Consider the following 22,265-nt stretch of genomic DNA (forward strand, 5'->3'; position numbering starts at 1 on the left):
CAAGTTGTATAGTTCATTTTTAACATAGTGTCTAATTAGTATTACTCCTGCATTTGACTGTGTTATTTGTTCACTGTTGAACATCTCATTGGGTAGAGAAACTCTGATTATTTCACCAGGCTGATGAACTTCCTGGTTTGTTTTTTAACTATTCATTGAACATCCTTAATTTAAATATTCATTTACATTTAGTTCATTTCTTAGGAAGAATCTAGAAAGGGGAATTACTGTGCTATAAGGGAATACATACATACATACATACATACATACATACATACATACATACATACATACATACATAAGCATTTATTTATACCTCGGGGCTGGACGAATGTCTCAAGTGTTAGAGAACCTGCCTAATAAGTGCAAGGCTCTGAAGTTAAATCCCAGTACTGCAAAAAAAAAGATAACAAAAGAGAAATAAACATGGAGTAACATGAATCTGAGTATTCGTTTTCAACGAGGAGTTGAAGTTCATGATCTATCACAAACTTTGATTCCTAACCTCTTGGGACATCATAAAGAACCCTCAGAGATACATCTTTTAAAGGCTTTTGACTTCTGTGGCACTTGTGAAATCCTAGCTCACCACAGTTCCCAAGATGTTCTTATGACTTCCTTCCCTGACCCTACCCCACACCCTTAGACTATCCTTCTGTTGGAGGGAGGTGTGCTAAAGGAAGACAAGATCCTTCTCTCCCAAGCTGAAACCATATTTCATTTAGCTCCATCTCCTCCACCTGCAAGGCAGACTTAAAACAAGATACTGGGCTTTAGATCCAGATCATTTTTTTCCAGTGGCTATCATTTTCTCGCCTGAAGGACCCTGCCAGGCTGCCCAAGGCTCTTGGCAGCTGGTTAAGGCTTTGCAGGCCTGTGCATGCAGGAGCCTAGCACCATGAAGGAAATGGACCCATAAGGCCTGGGGCCCAGCATGATCTGGGGTGGGAGAGCAGCCTAGCCTGAGTCTGGGACTGGGATGAGGCTAGATTTCATTGGCTCCAGATACCTACAGCTTTGGCAGCCAGTAGCCACAAGGGACGGAGCAGTTCGCAGAGACTTTTGGGTCTGTGCAGCAAGCAGTGGCTGGTCCCCAGCAAGAGGGCAGGATGTGCCCACTTCCTGTTTGCTCAGCCCCAGCATTGAGTAGAGCTCGCATACCACCAACCGCAGGGACTTCAAAAGCCACCAGCAAACCGGGCCCCTGGGTAGCTGAGGCTTGGGGGAAAAGGCAGGAATGTGGAGGTGAAGGCACCTGGGAGAGAATACAGAAAGGTGACGGACCCCTGGACAGATAATAAATGTTTTCAGTCCTGTCTTCCTTTCCCGTTTTCAGATCTGATCTCTGATCAGCAGCCCACCCTCTGAGGGTCCAGAGTCTCTTTAATACAGACTTGCCTTTCCTTAGCCTTATTCTATCAACAGGTAATACTGGCTGGAGTCCCAAGTGGGTCAAGCCCCAGTGGGCTAATGGGCCCTAAACACTTGTTTAATAGTCTTATTTCCACTTCCTGGCAGCTCATTTACATTTTATAGTTCCATTCCAATTACATAGAGCCTTCAGCTAAAGAGGTGGTCCAAGTTAGTAGTTCAGTGAACAAAACAACCTTAAATTTGATAATGGGCTGTCAGGCAGGACCCTGGAGCTTACTATACGCACAGAAATAAATCACTCTCAAGTTTCCTTGCACCTTTGCCTAGCACTTTTGTTCTTTCTCAAGTACTACCTTAAGACATTGGGAATATTCCTTAATTCTGCCACAACTCTCTCAGGAAGATAGCTTCAAGTGGGATGCATATTGCAAATATCTGTACAGAAGTATAAATGCCAAGCAAGAGAACTTGATTTAGTGCAAGATTGTGGGATGTGTGTATTTGTGTGTGTGGGGTCTCACTAATAGCAAAATCAGTCTGAACCCTCAGAGGCTGGGTGTAGGATTGTCAAAGACACCAAAGTCATTGTTAGCTGCATTCACATAGAGCAGCCCTGACCAACACAGCCCTGAAGATTCTTCTTTGGTAGATGCTCATGAATGGCTATTTGGGTCCGGTGGGATCTGGACACATGTAAAAGCATCATTCACATCCTTGAATGGGTACATTTCTGCTTTGAGATGAAGATTTTGGACATGAAGAAATACCTTTATCTGGAAAGTCTTCCCAAAAGATTCCTCCTCTCACTTCCTACCCCAATCCTACACACATTCCTGCTGAAAATTGTAATAACTCTGAAGTTTACAACTCTGTCTTCCCCATTTTGTAGAGAGAAAATTGAGGCACAAAGGGATTAAATGAACTGTTCAAGACTGCATAGACAGTAAGTCGTGGGAGCTGAGTTTTAAATGCAGGTCAGGCCTTGGTCCAGGGCCCATGCTATTAACCCCTCATCTAATGTGTCTCTGATGCTGGAGGTAAAAGAATTGCAGGGTTTCTGTTACAGCATTTTTAGTGTCCTGTGCTAGGCTAGGTGCTTCAGGGCCACTCTGAAGCAAGCCCAGAGAGTAGTAAATTGGACAAGAGCATCTGGAAATGGCGTCATGTTCACTGCACTGTAGTAATGGCCTGGTTAAGTGGGAGTGATATATAGATAGACAGGCCCTTGTTAGGTGAACAACTAAACACCTATGGAATTTGCCCTTGGGGATTTGATGCAAGTTGACTTCCAACAAGTATGTGGAAGAATGCAATGCATCTGTGTGGCTAGGAATGACCAGGAACAGGTAAATGGGATTGGGTTAGTTCCAGGGAAGAAACATTGGATATTCAGATGGTACTAATTAAGTAAGCAATAGTAAATAGTGATCTTCTTAATATCCAATCAGAGACCACATAGTCCCTTAAAATAGCTATATTTTGACAAATAGACTACCTTAGAAGCCACAAGCAAACTTCATGGTGGTCAACTTAGATAGAGCATGTGGAAAAGCAAAATGGTTGAGGCGAAGGGAGAGAATCAGGGTAGAAGAGGCTAGAAGAGAAGGGGCAGGAGACTTGAGCCTCCATTACTCAGGCACATACAGAAAGGCACCTCGTTTTCAGTCATAAAACACTCTGGAGCCACAAAAGGAGGCAAAGACAGTCATCTCCAAAGTTCTCACTTTATGATAAGGTCTCAGCTTAAAAAACAAAACAAAACAAAATGCACCTGCAGGTAGTTGTGGTAATTATCCTCAGAAGAGTAGGCTGGACTTTACTGCTCATATCAAAACATGGTCAAGATTCACTGGAGGGCCTATCTGCAGGGAGGGGCAGGGTTGGGTTGCTTTTGCTTGACCTATGAGTCTGTCCCAAGGTTTTACGGTCTCTGTGCATTGGGTCCTTGGCCCCAACAAGACAGTTCTTTTTGGCTCTACAGAGGAAGAGAAGCTAAAGAGTTCCCAGAAAAGAAGGCAAGTCAAACGCAATTCAAATTATCCTGTGATCACCAATTGGCTGAGTGACTTTGGACAAGTGACAGAACTTGTGATGGGCTTTTGTGAAGACAATAATTATATGATCATAGTGTGTATATATGTGATAGAGACCAGGTTCACTACTCAGATGACATGCACAGAGGGAGTCCTGTCTGCCACACTACTCTCTTGGCCTATATCCTGTCTGTCTCCACTTTGTCAAAGGCAAATTTCCCTCCAAACAACCCTAGAACACAGGAAATGTGACAAGGAGGACGGCCTAAAGCTGCTTGAGACTTACTATGAGAGAAACCAGCTTTTCAGCTTATAGCCTTGCCACGGCCCATTGGGGCTGTCTCAACCACCTATCCTACCCCACTGGAGCTGCTTGCTAAGTTCCTGTTTCACAAAGAAACAAGGAAGTGAAGAGCTGGGTGGGCCTCAGAGCAAGGGCTGGCTGGGTAGAAGTTCAGAGGGCAGGGAGTACCTCCCACTCCCAGCTCTCATGAACCTTGGGGTGGGGGATTGGAGGAAGGATGGACAGGGAGGAAGCAATTGCTACTGCATCTTTCATAGTTCTATTTTTGAGCACTAAAATGCCCAACTATTGGTTTGAGGAAGTGCCCAATGACTTGGTAAAATGCATTGCTGACGTGGGTTAGATGGTGAAGTGTAGACAGCCCAGACACTTCCTAGGCGTTAACATGTTTTTTAAAAAAAAGCTGGAGCCACCTAGCGCTCAAATGATGGAGGACTGATTTAGTTATCTTAAAACGAACTATTTAAACTCTCTCTGTATATGTATTTATCGTCTTTCCCATGCCATTTTCTATTCCCAAAAGTATTGAAAGCCTCAAGAAATGTATGTAAACCATCACCATTGTTGTCATAGATATGACAACAGGCCTCCCTAGGCCTGTTTGTTACAGGTAATACAGGAGCCATTGCAGAGCTGAAGCAGGATGTTGTGGATTTAACCCTGGTTCTGGCTTCAATGGGCTATGGGACTTGGACAAGACCTTTTTTCAATCTTGCCTGTTATGGAGGTTTCTCTATCTGTATATAGGGGGTTTGAATTGGATGTTTGTTGTTTTTGTGGTCACTCAGCAACTATTTAGATAGACTGGAGATGGAATTTGTGGGGCCCGGTGCAAAATGGAAATATAAGGTCCTCTTTAGAAAAATGATCACGGCTGGGAAGGTGGCTCAGTGGTACAGCGCTTGCCTTGCATGCCTGAGGCCCTGGGTTTGATTCCTCAGCACCACATAAGCAAAAAGAAAAAAGCCAGAAGTGGCACTGTGGCTCAAGTGGTGGAGTGCTAGCCTTGAGCTGAAGAGCTGAGGGATAGCGCCCAGGCCCAGAGTTCAGGCCCCATGACCGGACCCCCCAAAAAATAAATAAATAAAATTAAAAAAGACAAATGCTCTAAAAAAAAAAAGAAAAAAAATGATCAAAGATTTCAGGCTAGATGATGCCGACATGCTTTGAATGGTAGAGTACCTGCTTAGCAAGTGTGAAGTCTTGCATTCAAATCTTAGAACTACCTCTTCCCCCACTAATAAAAAGAATTTCAAGCCAGGTGACAGGAAGAAAATATTAAAACTCACCTTGGGGTAAGCACTGGTGGCTCATGCCTGAAATCCTAGCTATTCAGAAGGCTGAGATCTGAGGCTCATGGTTCAAATCCAGCCAGGACAGGAAAGTCAGGAGACTCTTATGTTCAATTCACTATCAAAAAGCTGGAAGTGGAGCTGTGACTAAAGTGGTAGAACACTAGTCTTGAGCAAAAAACTGAAGGATAGTGTCCAGGACATGAGTTCAAGCTCCTGGGAACCTTCCCCACTACCCCCAACCCCACAAAAAAAAAAAAAAAGAACCTTACCTTGGAGCCTCTCTAAGCCCAACTGCCTGAGTGACTGCTCAGGTAATAAACTCCCAAACCTGATTCAGTAACTACTTCAAGTTTAATGATATTAGAAGCCCATACAGGCTGCTTTGGGTCAAGCTTTGCTTTCTGTTTTTTTTTTTTTTTTTGGTCCAGTCGTGGGGCCTGAACTCTGGGCCTGGGCACTGTCCCTCAGCTCTTCAGCTCAAGGTTAGCACCCTACCACTTGAGCCACAGCACTGCTTCTGGCTTTCTCTGCCTATGCGGTGCCAAGGAATTGAACCCAGGGCCTCATGCATGCAAGGCAAGCACTCTACCATGAGACACCTTCCCAGCCCAAGCTTTGCATTTGTGATACCCCTGTGGCATTTTTTGAGGTACCTTGGGTTCAGGGAGTGTAGATAGAAAGATCCAAATGAGATACTTGCTTCACAACCCTTTCAGTTTTATCTAATTATATATAAATTGGAGTCCTCAATCTTTTCTCCAATGGTGAAGCTACAGCTGAACTCATGCTGTATCAATCATTAGTATTATCTTTTATCTGTGCAGTTTCCTGGTCTACAGACTGCCACATCTTGGTCTCATGGCCTTCTCTCCATAACCTCATAGGAAGGCAGTATGAGTAGTTTACAGAACGGATAACTGACAGGTGAAGTGACTTGCTCAAGGCCACACAGCCAGTGCAAGTGGAACTAGAACCCCTGAATCCTAATTACTAGGAAAAGGGGATTTTCTACATAGTCTCTTCCACAGAAACAATCAACAGACAGGAGAGATTTGGTAAGCTCCATTCTCCAGCAAAAAAAAAGATCCAAGCCCAGGATGGGCCTTTATGAATCTTCATTTTCAAGTCATGTCACAAGAGCTGCTGTGTGTACTAGTCTAGCTATGACTTGAATATTTCCCCAGTGACTCACAATGGGGCCCTTAAAGCAGGAATGGTCAGTGTCAGCCCTTTGGATCCAGGGAAGGGAGAATGTGGGCTAGCTGCTACCCACTCTGCAACCATGCTTCTTGGGTGGAAGATCTCAATCCCAAGATGGTGGGTTGGAAAGGGCAGCTGAATTGTGAGTTGTGACCAGGTGGGGTCCTGGTTTTGGAGCTAGGAAAGGGGGGAACACAGATGCCTCTGGCTTAAATGGCCTCCTCCAGTGTGAGCCTTAGACTACATGAGAGGTTGCAGAGCTTTCTAAACAATGGTATGTAATCATGATGTGACAAATGATGACGAATTTTATTAGTGTACCTATCTGTGGGGTGAGCAGGTGAGAGAGCGAACAGGCCCACCAATGGGTGCCACAGGTTCCTTAGTGGAGATAGGTCAGGGCTGGAGCCTCGGATGTGGTAGCTGTCATAGGCCAACTTCACACACAGCAAATTAGGCCTGGTTGACCTAGCCTTGGGAAACTTCCGGGCCTGGTGCCCCCAGAGCCTTGGCTCTCATCTCCTCCTACCTTATTTGTGCTCTCCTGGGCCACAAGTGCTGTCTCAAACTTTTATAGATTATCTTTACCAACTTTCCTAATATGTGGTTTCCCTGTGTTCCCTCCACAAGGGTCTATCACTTAACACAGGATGGAGGTGGCTGGATGGGCATGGAGCGCATGCTCATGAGTGGGAACACATGCACACAAATACACATGCGCACATGCACATTCTCAAGCCCTTGCGCTCCCCTACTGAGCTGCTGAGAGCTTCACATCCCCATCCCCCACCTTAGCCTCTTCTCTGCCTCCCCTACCACAAAAGCCACAGGTAACAGCAACCTCTGGTAACACAGCAACAGCAAACAGAATACAAAACCAGAGGCAGGAGTCTTCACAAGGCTGTTTTAAGCATCTAGCAGGATGTGAGGCCAGGTGGCTAACCGCCAAGACTAGAGAAAACTCTTCTCTCCCAACAGTGGGCTCAGTGAATGAGGGGCCTAGAAGGTAGGTAAGAGATTCAGCATGGTGCTGAAGGGAAAAGGAGCTGGAGTGTTGGTCCATCTGCCCCTCCACCTCCCAACAAAGAGCTGTGTATCCTTGGGAAGGCCCTACTTGGACCTCAGTTTTCCTGTCTGTGAAATGGGGAAATCAGACTCCAATGTTAAGGGCCATGTAAGGACTTGGGAAGATTTAATAACATTGGCACCATAGCTGTACTCCAAGGACACCTTGGATGTCAGGAAAGCTTTGTAATAGTGACTCCATGTAGTTGCCTCAATTGCTCCCTGAATTCCCAAATGCCTTGCCACAATCCATTCCTAGCCCATAGCCAAATTCTTGCACCCTAACTCTTCATGCTTTCCCTCAGCATGGGTCATACTCAGGGGTTAGGAACTCACATGTGAGCAATGGGCTAGTGCATGTCTCTGGATGATCTCTGGTTCCAGACCTAACCTACCCCCTGCTAATCTGTTTTCAATCCTAGGATGGAAGTCTGCAACCAGAAGATTCATCCACATAAGCGTGAGGAAGCTTCTCAAAAATTGATACAGGATTTGCGTGAACAACTTGAGAATACTCAAAGAGAAAGGGAGGAATGGCGTGAGCAGGCAGAGAACACTCAAAGAGAACTGCAGGAATCCCACAGAAGGGAGGAAACTAATCAAAGAGTAATTCACGAATTAAGAGACCAGGTAGAGAATACACAAAGATCACTAAAGGCATTCATGGAATCCATTAACAAAGAGCTGAAGGAAGTCAGGGAGACCACAAAGGGAATGCCGAATGGAACCCAACAGAAGGAATGGGAGTCCAAAGAAACCATAACCAATCAACTAAGTGATTTGAGAACAAACACTGAACACCAAATTAAGGAAGTAAAGAAATTCATACAAGACCTAAAACAGAGCTTCAACAAAGAACTTGAAGCCATCAAAGCTGACCAATTAGAAGGAAAAGAGATAAAAAACAAAGTAGAGAGTCTTGACAGCAGGTTAGACCATGCAGAACATCGAATCTCAGGGAATGAAGACAGCCTAGATATTATAGAGAAAGAACATACAACCATCCAAGACAAGTCCAAGAGATATGATAGGTCTATCCAACACCTGGAAGACACCATCAGAAGGCCCAATCTAAGGATAATGGGTGTAGAGGAGCACCTAGAAACAGAAGTTAATGGTCTAGGAAATTTGTTTAACAGGATCCTAGCAGAGAACTTCCCAAACATACAAAAAGATAGGCCTATTCAGATACAAGAAGCTTTTAGAACCCCAAATAGACCAGACCAGAATAGGACATCCCACCGTCACATTATAATCCACACAGGATCAACCCAGACCAAGGAAAAGATCCTTAAAGCTGTCAAGGAGAAAAGGTTAATCACCTATAAAGGGAAACCAATTAGAATTACCTCAGATTTCTCAGCAGAGACAATCAAAGCAAGAAGAGCCTGGAATGACGTATGCCATGCCCTAAAAACAAACAACTATCAACCAAGAATACTGTACCCAGCTAAACTCTCCTTCATAACTGAAGGCCAAATAAAAACCTTCCATAGCAAAGAAAAATTGAAACAATACATCTCCACCAAACCAGCCCTGCAAAAGATTCTTAAAGATGTCCTACACATAGAAAACCAACAAGAACGCAACAAAGGCCAAGAAACTGCACCCAAACTGAGAATCCAAGAACCTTAGGAAGAACCCAGTTTTCACAGCCCCCAAGAAGGCGGATAACATGGCAGGAACTCCCAAATACCTCTCAGTCCTATCTCTTAACGTTAACGGACTGAACTCTCCAATTAAGCGACATAGACTGTCTAGTTGGATTAAAAAACAAGACCCTTCTATCTGCTGCCTGCAGGAGTCACATCTTGCCGGTAAAAACAAACATATTTTCAAGGTTAAAGGCTGGAACAAAATCTACCAAGCAAACGGCCCTCATAAACAGGCGGGAGTTGCAATCCTAATATCAGATAAAATAGACTTCAAATTAAAATTAGTGAGAAGAGATAAAGAAGGTCGCTACATATTAATTAAAGGATCTCTCCTTCAGGAGGATATTACAATTCTAAATATCTATTCGCCAAACAATGGAGCACCCAAATTTATCAAAGAAACACTACTTTCCCTCAAATCCCATATAGATCCAAAGACATTAATTGTTGGGGATTTTAACACACCACTCTCCCCACTAGATAGATCAACTCGGCAAAAACTCAACAGAGAAACCGCAGATCTAAACAGCTGCATAGATCAACTAGACTTAACAGACATTTACCAAACATTTCACCTAGCAGCATCAGAATACACGTTCTTCTCAGCAGCACATGGAACGTTTTCTAAAATAGACCACATTTTAGGCCACAAAGCAAACTTGTCTAAATTCAGAAACATTGAAGTTATACCTTGCATTCTCTCTGACCACAAGGGAATAAAATTAGAACTCAACACCAAAAGCCACCAAAGAAAGTCCGGTATCACATGGAGGCTGAACAACACACTGCTGAATCATGAGTGGGTCATGGAAGAGATTAGAAAGGAAATTCAAATGTTCATGCTATTCAACAAAAATGAACACACAAATTACCAGCTCCTCTGGGACACAGCAAAGGCAGTACTCAGAGGCAAGTTTATAGCTCTGAGTTCCTACATCAACAAATTGGAGAGATCTGAAACTAACAATTTAATGACACATCTAAACCTCCTTGAAAAAGAGCAGCAAGATAAACCCCAATCCAGTAGACGGAAAGAAATAATCAAAATTAAATCAGAATTAAATGAATTAGAATCCAAAAAAACTATAGAAAGAATCAACAAAACAAAGAGTTGGTTCTTCGAAAAACTTAACAAAATTGACAGACCCTTAGCAAACCTTATCAGAAAAAGGAGAGAACACACCCAAATTAATAAACTCAGAGATGAGAATGGAAACATCACCACGGAAACAACCAAGATTCAGAACATTATAAGGGAATACTTCTCAAAACTTTATGCTAATAAGTTTGAGAACTTGACAGAAATGGACCTTTTCCTAGCAAATATTGACATGCCAAAACTAAACCAAGATGAGTTAAACCAGCTTAACAGGCCCATATCAAGCATTGAAATAGAAACAGCAATAAGAGACCTCCCAGCTAAGAAAAGTCCAGGACCAGATGGTTTTACAGCGGAATTTTACAAGGCCTTCAAAGCAGAGCTCACACCAATACTCCTCCAACTCTTCAATGAAATTGAAAGAGAAAGCTCATTACCGAACACATTCTATGAAGCCATCATAACCCTCATCCCAAAACCAGGCAGGGACTCATCAAAGAAAGAGAACTATAGACCCATTTCTTTGATGAACATTGATGCAAAACTTCTCAACAAAATTTTGGCCAATCGACTTCAACAATTCATCCAAAAAAATCATACACCATGATCAAACAGGATTCATTTCAGGGATGCAAAGCTGGTTCAATATACGCAAATCAATTAATATTATTCATCACATCAACAGGAGCAAGAATAAGAACCACATGGTTATCTCAATAGATGCAGAAAAAGCATTTGACAAGATCCAACACCCCTTTATGATGAAGGTTCTGGAAAAATTAGGAATCCATGGAACATTCCTCAATACAATAAAGGCTGTATATGACAAACCTACAGCCAGCATTATACTCAATGGTGAAAAACTAAAGCCATTTCCTCTTAACTCAGGAACAAGACAAGGATGCCCACTCTCTCCACTTCTCTTCAATCTAGTATTAGAATGCCTAGCTACAGCAATAAGACAAGATGCAGACATAAAGGGGATCCAAATAGGGAAAGAAGAAATAAAACTCTCCCTCTTTGCAGATGACATGATCTTGTATTTAAAGAATCCCATAGACTCCACTCCCAAATTACTCAAGCTGATTCAAAACTTTGGCAAAGTAGCAGGTTATAAAATTAACCCCCAAAAATCAATGGCTTTTCTATATGCCAACAATGAGAAAAGTGTGGCTGAAATTAGGAAAGCAACTCCATTTGTAATAGCCCCACAAAAAATAAAATACCTAGGAATTAACTTAACCAAAGAAGTGAAGGACCTCTATGATGAAAACTTTAAAATCTTGAAAAAGGAAATCAACACAGAACTTAAAAAATGGCAAAACCTCCCATGCTCCTGGATTGGCAAGATTAACATCGTGAAAATGGCAATACTTCCCAAAGCTATCTACAAATTCAACGCGATACCTATCAAAATTCCACCCTCATTCTTCAAGGAAATAGAGGAGGCAATCCAAAAATTCATATGGAACAATAAAAGACCCCGAATAGCAAAAACGCTCCTCAACGGAAAGAACACTGCTGGAGGAATATCAATACCAAATTTCAAACTCTACTATAAAGCCATAGTAATCAAAACAGCTTGGTATTGGCATAAGAACAGACCTCAGGACCAATGGAATAGAATTGAAAACCCAGAAATGAACCTACAGACCTATAGCCATCTAATCTTCGATAAGGAAGCTAAAACAATAGAATGGAAGAAAGACAGCCTCTTCAGTAAATGGTGCTGGCAAAATTGGTTAACTACATGTAGAAAACTAAAGCTAGATCCTTATATATCACCCTGCACCAGAATCAACTCCAAATGGATCAAAGACCTTGAACTCAAAGCAGACACTCTGAAAACATTACAGGATGGAATAGGAGAAACCCTAGGTCTCCTTGGCTCAGGTCGAAATTTTCTGAATAGAGACCCGGAAGCACAACAAATCAAAGAAAGGTTGGACAAATGGGATTGCATAAGATTGCAGAGCTTCTGCAGGGCAAATGACATAGCTGGCAAGATCAATAGAAAGCCCACCGATTGGGAGAAGATCTTTACTAGCCATACAACGGACAAGGGTCTCATATCTAAAATATACTTGGAACTCAAAAAATTAAACCACCCAACAACAAATCCTCAAAGAAACAACTGCCCAATAAATAAGTGGGCGAAAGACTTAAAGAGAAGCTTCTCTGAAGAAGAAAGAAGGATAGCCAATAGACACATGAAGAAATGTTCAACATCCCTAGCTATAAAAGAAATGCAAATCAAAACAACATTGAGATATCACCTCACTCCAGTTAGAACAGCAAAAATCAAGAACTCTAACAACAACAGATGCTGGAGGGGATGTGGACAGAAAGGAACCTTACTTCATTGTTGGTGGGAATGTAAACTTGTTCAACCACTTTGGAAAGCAGTATGGAGGTTCCTCAAAAGACTTCACATAGATCTCCCCTATGATCCAGCAATCCCAGTTTTGGGCATTTACCCAAATGTTTACAAACAAGACCACACTAAAGCTACCAGCACAACTATGTTTATTGCAGCATTATTTACCATAGCTAAGATATGGAACCAACCCAGATGCCCCTCAGTAGATGAATGGATCAAGAAAATGTGGTATATATACACAATGGAATTCTATGCCTCCATCAGAAAGAATGACATTTCCCCATTTGTTAGGAAATGGAAAGGTTTGGAAAAAATTATATTAAGTGAAGTAAGCCAGGCCCAAACAAACATAGGTCCCATGGTTTCCCTTATTTGCAATATCTAGTATAGGTATGAGTCAAGCGGAAAAGGTCAGATAATGTGATGTTAGGAAAATGAACCCTTAAATATGTATTTTAATGCTTTCGTTTCTTTCATGCATGTGTTTCTAACGCATTTATAAGATTATTTCTTTGTTGCTTTGTATGTCCCTCCCCCACAGTGTAACCCCCGCTTTCACTATATTTGATGTCAGTATAACATGTGGAGGAGATGGGGACAAACAAGTCGTTTAAGGATTCAGGTGGACCTGTTGCAACAATGAGAAGTACAAAATGTCATGTCAAAACCAGCTTTACAATGTCGGTGTGTGTGGGGGGGGAGGGGGGTAAAATTGGGTGGGGGGAGGGGGAGCGGGGAAGGGAAGTGAAGGGTAAACAAAGGAGGAGGCTGCAATGCTTGGTAAGAAATGTATGCATTATCTTGCCCATGTAATTGTAGCCCCTCTGTACAGTATGTTCTCAAATAAAATAAAATACAATTAAAAAAAAAAAAAAAAGAAGATTCATCCACCCTCCCTCTATAGGTACAGCAGGCAATCTGGAGAAAACCTAGTTCCTTCAAGCCCTATGGGCTGTAACCAGGAAGTCATTATAGGGCTGGGGACACTGGGATTGGCCATAGGCAGCCTTTAGGATGTGGGAATACCACCAAATCAGTAGCCAGTATGGATGGAAATGCTCTGGCCATCCATCTGCAGCAGAGGGGTGATAGAGTAGGACTCTTCCTGGGCCATGGGGCCCCTAAGAGTAGGGGCACTGGCTTTGGTTCTTTTATTTGGCGTAGGAGGAGCAGCTGTAGCAGGGGGAGCAGGGGATGACCACTGACTTTATTATCCTGGGAAGTTGGACTGGGAATCTAGGGTGAGGTGTATAGGCCTTGGAAGAGGGGAAAGCATTGCTTGGGGTTTGGTCCTGAAGGAGGCTGAGGGGAGCTTTGAGCCCACATGTGGGTGGGGGAATCAGCAGAGGAATTGGGAGTTGCTAGCTATTCCAGCAAAGAATGGCAAGAGTAGAGGCAACCCACACAGAGGCCAAGGAGGCTGTGCTTGAGGCCCTGGCAGACAAGGGTTCTGTGTGCCGCTGCAGCCATGCCAACTCCTCCAGCAGTTGGCGACGCTGTAGCTCTGGGCCCACCTTCTCCAGGATAGTCTGGTGGTAGTGATTCAGGTACTGGAGCTGCAAAGGGAGCAGAGTTTGAGCTAGCTGCCCAAGATCGAGGCCTTGGTAACTTATATATTGGTATCATCCAGGCCCCTATTGTGATATTGTAAATGCTTACCTTGGACCAAGTACCCAGCCACATTTGGGCCTCATGTATTCTCTGGGGCTTCCCAGAGGCAGGTCCCCATAATGGATGCTTATGTTAACAATGATGCTCATGGGAATGGGGGTAAATAACCAGGGCAGGAATCCCATTTGACAAGAGACTGAGGCCCACAGAGGGGAAGGAATTGCTTACAGTTCCAGATCTTCCAGTGGCACTGCTCAGAAGTCCAACCTCAGACTTCCGAGGGGTTTACTATCTGAGGTTGGGAAGGCTGGTCTAACTACAAAATTCCAGAAACTTTGAGATTTCTGGTAAGCTGGGAAGATATACTCTAGGGCCTGCAGTGCCACTTGTGTGGACCCTCCTGGAGAAAGCAAGGACAGATGGTCTTGGAATAGGGCGAGTAGAAGCAGGAAAGGCCCAGGGCAGGGGAGAAGGCATTGGTTCATAAGCTGAAGAGTAGGTAATAGAGAAGAGGCACTTACCTGATCAGGGGACAGCAGGCTGACATCAATGAGGTTCCGGTCATAGGGCACAAAGGACACCACTTCAAAGGTCAGGTAGGATCCTGGATACTAAAGAGCCCACAGGGAAGAATGGGGAGCAGGAAAGTGAGGGAGTAGAAGAGCTAGGCTGAAGGAGGAAGGTGCACTCTACCCAGGAGTCATGGACACAGTCTTGTCCACTCTGGACACTTCAGGTTAGGCCTGATCGTTTCTGAGTCTCTTCCCGTGGCCAAGCCTCTTATCTATCACTCATCTTTCTGCTCCCCTCTGCATTCTTGAAAGTTGTACTTATGTCTGTTTCTCAGAATGTGCATATCAATAGCATTTGGAAAGTATGTTAAATGTACAGATGTCAGGGCCTGCCTTCCAGATCTACTAGAGGCAGAATTCCAGGGTAGGAACTTAGAATTTATATTTAAAAAGAAATTGTTACTGAGAGAGAGCAAGGGAAGAGGTGACATTGTCCAAAAAGAAATGTACTTTCTACCTGACTTACGTAATTGTTAACTTCTCTGTACATCACATTAAAAAAAATTGTTTAGCTGGGTGCTGATGGCTCATGCCTGTAATCCTAGCTACTCAGGAGTTTGAGATCTGAAGATCACAGTTCACTTTCCTGGGCAGGAAAGTCTGTGACTCTTATCTCCAATAAACTATCAAAAAGTCAGAAGTAGAGCTGTCACTCAAGGAGTAGTCTTGAACAAAAGAAGCTCAGGAACAGAGCTAAGGCCCTGAGTTCAAGCCCCAGGACCAGCACTAAAAATAAAAATTTCTCTGCCGGGTGCTGGTGGCTCACGCCTGTAATCCTAGCTACTTAGGAGGCTGAGATTTGAGGATTGAGACTCAAAGCCAGCCTGGGCAGGAAAGTTCATGAGACTCTTATCTCCAATTAACCACCAGAAAACCCAGAAGTAGCACTGTGGCTCAAGTGGTAGAGTGTTCGCTTCAAGCTGAAGAGTTGAAGGACAGTACCCAGGCCCAGAGTTCAAGCTCCAAGACTGACAAAAAAATTCTCTGCTCTCCACTACCTATCTATCTATTCATTCCTGTATGTATTTACTATTTCACCTATCTCTAAAGACATGGAAAAAGATTTCCATCTTCCAGAAAGTTTTTGGAAACTAAAACGACATAGTTTCCTTCCTGGAAATATTTCAGACATGCAGAAAATATATCGGTATATTTAAACATTGACTTCTTAATTTTCTGTGAATTTAAAATTGCTCTAGAAAGAACGTCTTAAAATAGTAAAAAAAAAAAAATTCACCCAAAATGGATCCTACCATATCCTCTACTCTGTACCTTCCTCCCATTTATTGTGACCCTCAGATCTCAGCCTCTTAAGTAGGTAGAATTATAGGCATGAGCTACTGATGGCCAGTTAGGCACAAGGATTTTTAATAACTTTTTTAAAAAACAGATATTATCAAACTGCTATCCAGAAAGTTTGTACCAATTTGTACTTCTCCCAACAGTAAATGACAGTGCTCATTTCACCATATACTTCCCAGCACCTAGTATTATCAAAGCCTCTTAATTTTGGTAATTTGTTATGTGAAACATGGTATTCTCTTGTTTTGGCTTATTCCTTTAAGGATGAAGTTGAATATCTTTCCACATATGTATGAATCTTGTGTGTGTGTGTGTGTGTGTGTGTGTGTGTGTGTGTCCTTGCGCTTGTACTGGGCTTGAAATCAGGACCTTATGCTCCTGGCTTGGCATTTTTTGCTCAAGGCTGGAGCTCTAGCACTTAAGTCACTATTCCATTTCTGGCTATTTGGTGGTTCCTTTGAGATGAGTCTCACAAACTTTCCTGACTGGGCTGGCTTTGAACTAAGATCCTCAGATATCAGACTCCTGAGTAGCTAGGATTATAGAGGTGAGCCACTGATTCCTTGTGAAATAGCAGCTTTATTAGGTACAAATTCCCACGTTGCTTATGGTAATTAGAGGGTGTACTTTGGGGTAGTTTATTCTGTTGCATTATTCCTGCTGTGTATTTCATGTCCAGTGTTACTCTGTTTTTATGTAGTAATTTATGCTAAAATCTAAAAGGGTTAGTTTCCCCTACTATTCCTGTTTCAGAATTTTCCGAGCTACCTAGCTAGCTGCCTTTGCCTATTGTTTTTTACAAAAAAATCACTGGCATTTTCAGAAGTTATAAAAGTATCCATTTAACATTGATATTGAGATTGTCTTGAATTTATAGAGTAATTTAGGGAGAAATGAAATCTTCATAATCAAGAAGCTTCTTCCCAGACAGCACCATTTACTTAAATCTTTTTTATATCCCTTAGCAGAGAGCTTGTCCATGTAAGTCTTTTAAAGTTTATATATGGGTATTTCATCTTGTTAGTTGCTATAATATCAAATGTTTGTTTCTTTTTTATATGCTGGTCTTGGGGCTTGAACTCAGGGTCTGGGCATTGTTCCTGAGCTCTTCTTACTCAAGGCTAGCACTCTACCACTTGAGCCACAGCCCCACTTCTGACTTTTTGGTGGTCAAGCAGAAATAAGAGTCTCACAGTTTCCTGCCTGGGATGGTTTCAAACCACAATCCTCAGATCCCAGCCTCCTAAGTAACTAGCATTACAGGTACCAGGGCTTTCAAACATTTATCTCTAACAAGCTCCCCTGGTGATTATTATGTGCCCTAGGGAATATGATTTAGGGGAGGGACATTGATTCTCTTGGTTGAGTGAGGGATTGCATTGGTATTTAGAAAACAAAGCTTCCCAGATGATTTTAACTTGCAGTTTGAGAAAACTGATTTATGGAATTCTTATGGAGTTAAGGAAGACTCTAAAGTTCACGCTCACACATGAAATGCCTTCTCCTTTGGCCTCCCTCATGCCATGCAGTCTAAAATCACTGCCATACTACCAACACCTCCAGTCCATGGCACTTTACCTTGGTCTTTGCTTCCACCACAAGGGCCACATCTTCAAGACGAATCCCAAATTCTCCATCCTGATAGTAGCCAGGTTCTGGGAGATACAGATGCTAATGGCACTAAGCAGGCGAAACTTCCTGGACCAATCCAAGTTGTTGGAGGACCCAGTTGCCTGGCTGCCTGTGGCTTGTTGGCTCTGTTAGCCCCACAACTTGTTAGATGCTCATTGGCAAAGCACAGACAATCTGTCAGTCCTCAGATCTCCTCCAGGCACAAGTCTGCTTCACCTTCCCTCCCTTGCAGTGCATCAGGGAGGACTGAAGTGTCATTTGGGTCTTGGAGATACTCCCATTGCCCTGTGTGCCACTGTACTGTTATCCCAGGATATTTGATTGGCAACTCCACAGTTTAGATATATACTAGCTGGGAACCAAGATCCAAGGATAAAAAGAGAGCATGGGCCAAGGAGGGTGAGAGTAAGGGTGGGACAAGCCATTTGGGGCTAGGGCAGAGATGGGCGTAGGAAGGTGAAGAATATGTTGGTGGAATAGGGACTGTGGCTGTGCCTAGAATGATCTCTGAAGGTGGAACAAGACTGCTATCACCAGCTAGTCCTGCTCTGGTATGGCATAGTAGTGGGGAGGAGCCCAAGAATCATACCAATGGATGTGAACATGCCCTTGGCCATAGGAATGTTGTCAGATTGGAATCCCACTGGCCCTGGAGAGGAAGATAAAGGCATGTTGTCAGCTCTCCTGTCCCCACCAGCTTGGAAATGAGCAGATTATGGGAAAGAGCAGGTAACTGGAGGGTCACACAGGATTTCTACAAGCATTTGCACACACATGATATGCTATGGCTTTGCTTTCTCTGGGGTCTTGATCGTCTGTCTTGTGCTCTCCTGGATGCCAAGCAGGCAAGAGGATTTACTAGCTGCCGGCATTCTTTACTGACCCTGTGGAACACTATTTTCCACCAGCTGGGTAGCCTTGAGTAAGTCATGCTCCTCTGTGCATCTGGTTGGTTATTTCCGTACCTGTTAAATGCTCTTTTTCTCTTTCATAGGAGAGTGCAAGGATGTCAGACAAAGGAAGGAATCCTGGGGCAGGGGCTGAGAAAATACCTACATTCATGTACACACAGGAAATTGCCAATGCCATGGCCTGTCCCATGACCATAATTGAGCCCAATACTCCACAAGGCTTTGCGGGCAAATGCTTCCACCATTCTCCCTGGAAGGGAAAAGAGATCACCCCAGTTAGTTAGTTGGACCAAGATTGTCTACCTTGGCCCTTCCTGCTCAACTACCAGGGTAGTTCCTAAGGAGAGGGGTTCCTGAGAAGACACAGTGATATTGAAGTGGGATGGAAAGGGGCTGATGGTTTGAAGCCAGTGGCTCTCTGGATAGCCCAGCCATTCACTAGCTCCAGCACATTGCACGTTGCATGCATTGTCTGAATGGCTCTATTACAATTTCTTTCCATGCATTAGGACCTAGTGCTTTGACACCCACTTCCTTCAGGATTCTTTCGTGACTGCTGCAGCCCACAGTAGCAGTCCTGCAGCCTCTGAGAGATAGCATTGGCTAGCACAGGCGGCAGGGGACCTGAGAACAATGCCTGGCTTTCCTACGATCCTTTTGTGAGGAAGTCAGTTCTAGACTAGAAATGCTTGATTCCATTTTCTCATCCATAGGAAAGAGAGGAAGGTGACATAACTCTTGCCCTTTCTAGGTTCCTGGGGCAATGGTCTGGATGCTATGAAATTAAGGCCCAAGGCTTTGGGTCCAGCCTGGCCTTTGAAACCCACCTGATGTCCCAGCAGGAAAGACAAGTCTAAACAGATCCATGTTTCCCATCAACACACGGGTATATGCCTCCTGGTAGGGAGAGGAAGAGGTGAAGTGAAGGACAAGACAAGAAGCTGCGGAGCATTTGGCTGTTTGACCTGAAGGGACTCGAGTATAGGTCTTAGCTCTATAGGGAAGGGGGAAGGGGAAATACGTTCTTATATGTGGTCACTCAAGTTCTGGAAGATGGCCAAAGGAGGTTAAGGGGGAGGTTCCTACATCTCAGTCTTAGTTCATGTGGTCCCCTTTGGTTGATCCATGGAAGTCATAATGTGTAGAGAACTGAGGACATACTTGTAGCAGATGGTGACAATAGCAGTGGCAGGCAGATTCTCTGGGCTGGAATTTTAGCTTGGCTATTCAAACTCTGAGACCTTGGACTACTGACTTTCACCTCTCCATGCCTTGGTTTCCTCATCTGTAATAGGAGCTAAAAAGACCTAGTGCCTAAAGTTGTGAGACAGGAGCAGGAGGACTTATAATGAATGTTATATGGTGAGTACATGCTCAAGCAAAACCGAGCACTCTTACTATTGGGCTCCTACTTGACCATTATTTTGTTTTTAAGACCTGAAGTTAGAGTTGGACCTGATTATTTGGCAGGCCACTCTTCCTCTGTTAGAGAAAGCGGGTAGGCTGATGGTGGTCTCTCCTGATCATTGCAGGTTGCTGGTGATGTAGTCAAGCCTCATCAACTCACAATTGCACAGGTTTGGGATCCCATATCTTGAGGCAGTGGACTCAATTTGCCAGACTGTGAAGCTCCTGGTGGTCTGTACAGTCTTCCCCTACTCTTGTTTCTAGCACAAGCTCTGACTCACCATATGCTTACCAGGCAAATGCATGGATTTCAGCTCCATGTTTTGTCCCAAGCCACCTGTCTACAGAGCACAGAGACAATGCCCCAGGCTCTTCCTTGGATGAGCAGCCCTCAGGGTTTTCTGATCACTTCCAGTTCATTTGCACCGGGGCCCTACCTAAGCATTTTCCTCCACTTGGAACCTCCTCTCCCTCCTTTCTGTTAAGTGTAGGCCAGATACACACACAGCAAAAAAAGTAATGTTTGTGCACTGACATTCCACAATGGGATAAGGACTAGCCTCGCCTGAGGCCTTGCTGGTGGTTTGAAATCTCTCTGGAGTAGCAGAGAATGCTGGGATTTCTGGTAAGAACTTGTCAACCTCTCTGTGCCTCAGTTTTACCCTCTCAAATGAAAGGGCTCTTGGAATGATTGGTTTTTTGGGGGGGGCATTAGAGGAAGGTGGCAGGAGATCTTTGACCCAGCCCCTTACCTTTTGGAAGGTGGAGGGGGTGCCCCAGTGGACTGTTCTGGTGATGTCTGTGGTTCCATCCCTGTGGAAAAGGAAAACCAAATCACCCAACTCTGCTGGACACTTAAAAGGACCAGGACCATGTGCTTTCTGCATTTTCTGCTAGGGTTCCAGCAACAGTGTTGGGCCAAGTTGGAGGTCAAAGGAAGGCAGGTCTGATCATCAAAATCACACCTTCAATATCCGTGCATAGAAGAGGCTCTGCAGAGCCCTCAAGTTCAAGTGTTCTTTTGACAGTCAGGGCCCCCCTCCCCATCCTCCCCTATATTCCCCAACTGGGTGATTTCATAGTTCTGGGTTTCCTTGGGTCAGAAAGGCTTCTTCCAGGCTTGGAAACAGAGGATCATCTCCCTTTTATAGATGGGCGACTAGAGGTCTGAAAGAGAGCACTATCACAACACCCCAATGTTCTCAGCATTTACCATGGAGAAGCTCCCCAGGAAGGATGGCAGAACAGGTCTCTTGATGCCCATTTCACAGATAACACAACTGAAACCTCTCCACTGAGAGCATGGGGCTGACCCAGTGTTTTGTTCAGAGTCCCAGTGCCGCAAACTAAGAGCTAGAACCATTACTCCTAGCTGTTCCCCTACATGCCTCCTGTAACCCTTTGGGAAGCAGAAGAGAGGAAGGGAGGGGGAAATTGTTCCTGGCCTGGGAACTCCTCTTTGGGAAGTCGGACATGGGGCATGGCAAAATTCTTTCTTAGAAGGAGAGAAGAGGAAGTGAGGTGACCATTCTCTACCTCTTCACTTTGAACATGCCTGAACCCAACAATGCTCATAAAAATTCATTTCCCTTTTGCATATTAGCCATCAGGCAGCAGGAACCAGGGACTGCTCAAGTAGATGGATACTAAGTTGAGTACCTGCCACATTGGCTCCTGAAAGCTGAAAGCTGTTCTAAGGACAAAAGAATAGCCTCTGCTCTGAGCACATTCGCCATTTCCACAGGGGAGAAACAGGCAAATCTTTTGAAACCACTCTGTGCTCCCCTTTCAGTTTGGCACAGTTGTGAATGACTCGTCATACATTTGAAAAGGATAGGTTAGCCTATTCAGCATGAGTGTCACGTGTGACTGTTTGGGTTGTACACTGTACAAGGGAAACACATCTCAAGGGTTGCTTCTCTCACCTGTCCCCATCCCCAACCTGACATCGTCATCTCATATATGCTATAGGGGGAGGGGGTGGCTGAGGAGTATGCATGCTACCTAGTGGTAATGGGCCATATCCAGGGCCTGCAGGAGTGGGTGAGAATATGGATGTGTCAGTGCAGCCAGGCAAAACAGTGTAATAATTTGCAGATTTGTTTAAAAAATACTTTTGCCAGGTGTCATTGGCCCATGCCTAGAATCTTAGCTATTCAGGGGGCTAAGATCTGAGGATTAATCGAGATTCAAAGCCAGCTGCAACAAACAAATCCATGAGACTCTTATCTCCAACTAGTCAGCAAAAAGGTAGAGGTGTGGCTCAAGTGACAGAACACCCACCATGAGTACATGAGTAGAGTATATATGGGGGGGATGTTGACGGTAGGGAGACCCCAGAAAGAGTACAAGGCTCTAAATGTAAGCCCCAGTGCTGTCACAAACAAAACTAAGCAAACAAACAAACCAAACAAACAAAAAATAA

The 22,265-nt window shown here is 44.0% G+C and overlaps 1 protein-coding gene across 1 annotated transcript in view; it reads right to left on the reverse strand.

Annotated features, from left to right (window-relative positions):
* Positions 1 to 13,181: 13,181 nt before the first annotated feature.
* The window catches only part of Xpnpep2 (X-prolyl aminopeptidase 2), a 28,648-nt gene continuing 19,564 nt past the window's right edge, over positions 13,182 to 22,265 (reverse strand). Inside the window, exons 15-21 of the mRNA XM_070039750.1 lie at positions 20,593 to 20,653; positions 19,261 to 19,330; positions 18,579 to 18,683; positions 18,112 to 18,171; positions 17,469 to 17,545; positions 14,538 to 14,627; positions 13,182 to 13,961 (exon numbers count right to left, since the gene is read on the reverse strand). Coding sequence (XP_069895851.1) covers positions 13,767 to 13,961; positions 14,538 to 14,627; positions 17,469 to 17,545; positions 18,112 to 18,171; positions 18,579 to 18,683; positions 19,261 to 19,330; positions 20,593 to 20,653 — 658 coding nt within the window. The 3' untranslated portion in view covers positions 13,182 to 13,766. The remainder of the gene's footprint in view (positions 13,962 to 14,537; positions 14,628 to 17,468; positions 17,546 to 18,111; positions 18,172 to 18,578; positions 18,684 to 19,260; positions 19,331 to 20,592; positions 20,654 to 22,265) is intronic.

The sequence above is a fragment of the Dipodomys merriami genome, unplaced genomic scaffold, assembly GCF_024711535.1.
Source record: "Dipodomys merriami isolate MVZ:Mamm:240054 unplaced genomic scaffold, mDipMer1.0.p SCAF_3, whole genome shotgun sequence".
NCBI lineage: Eukaryota > Metazoa > Chordata > Mammalia > Rodentia > Heteromyidae > Dipodomys > Dipodomys merriami.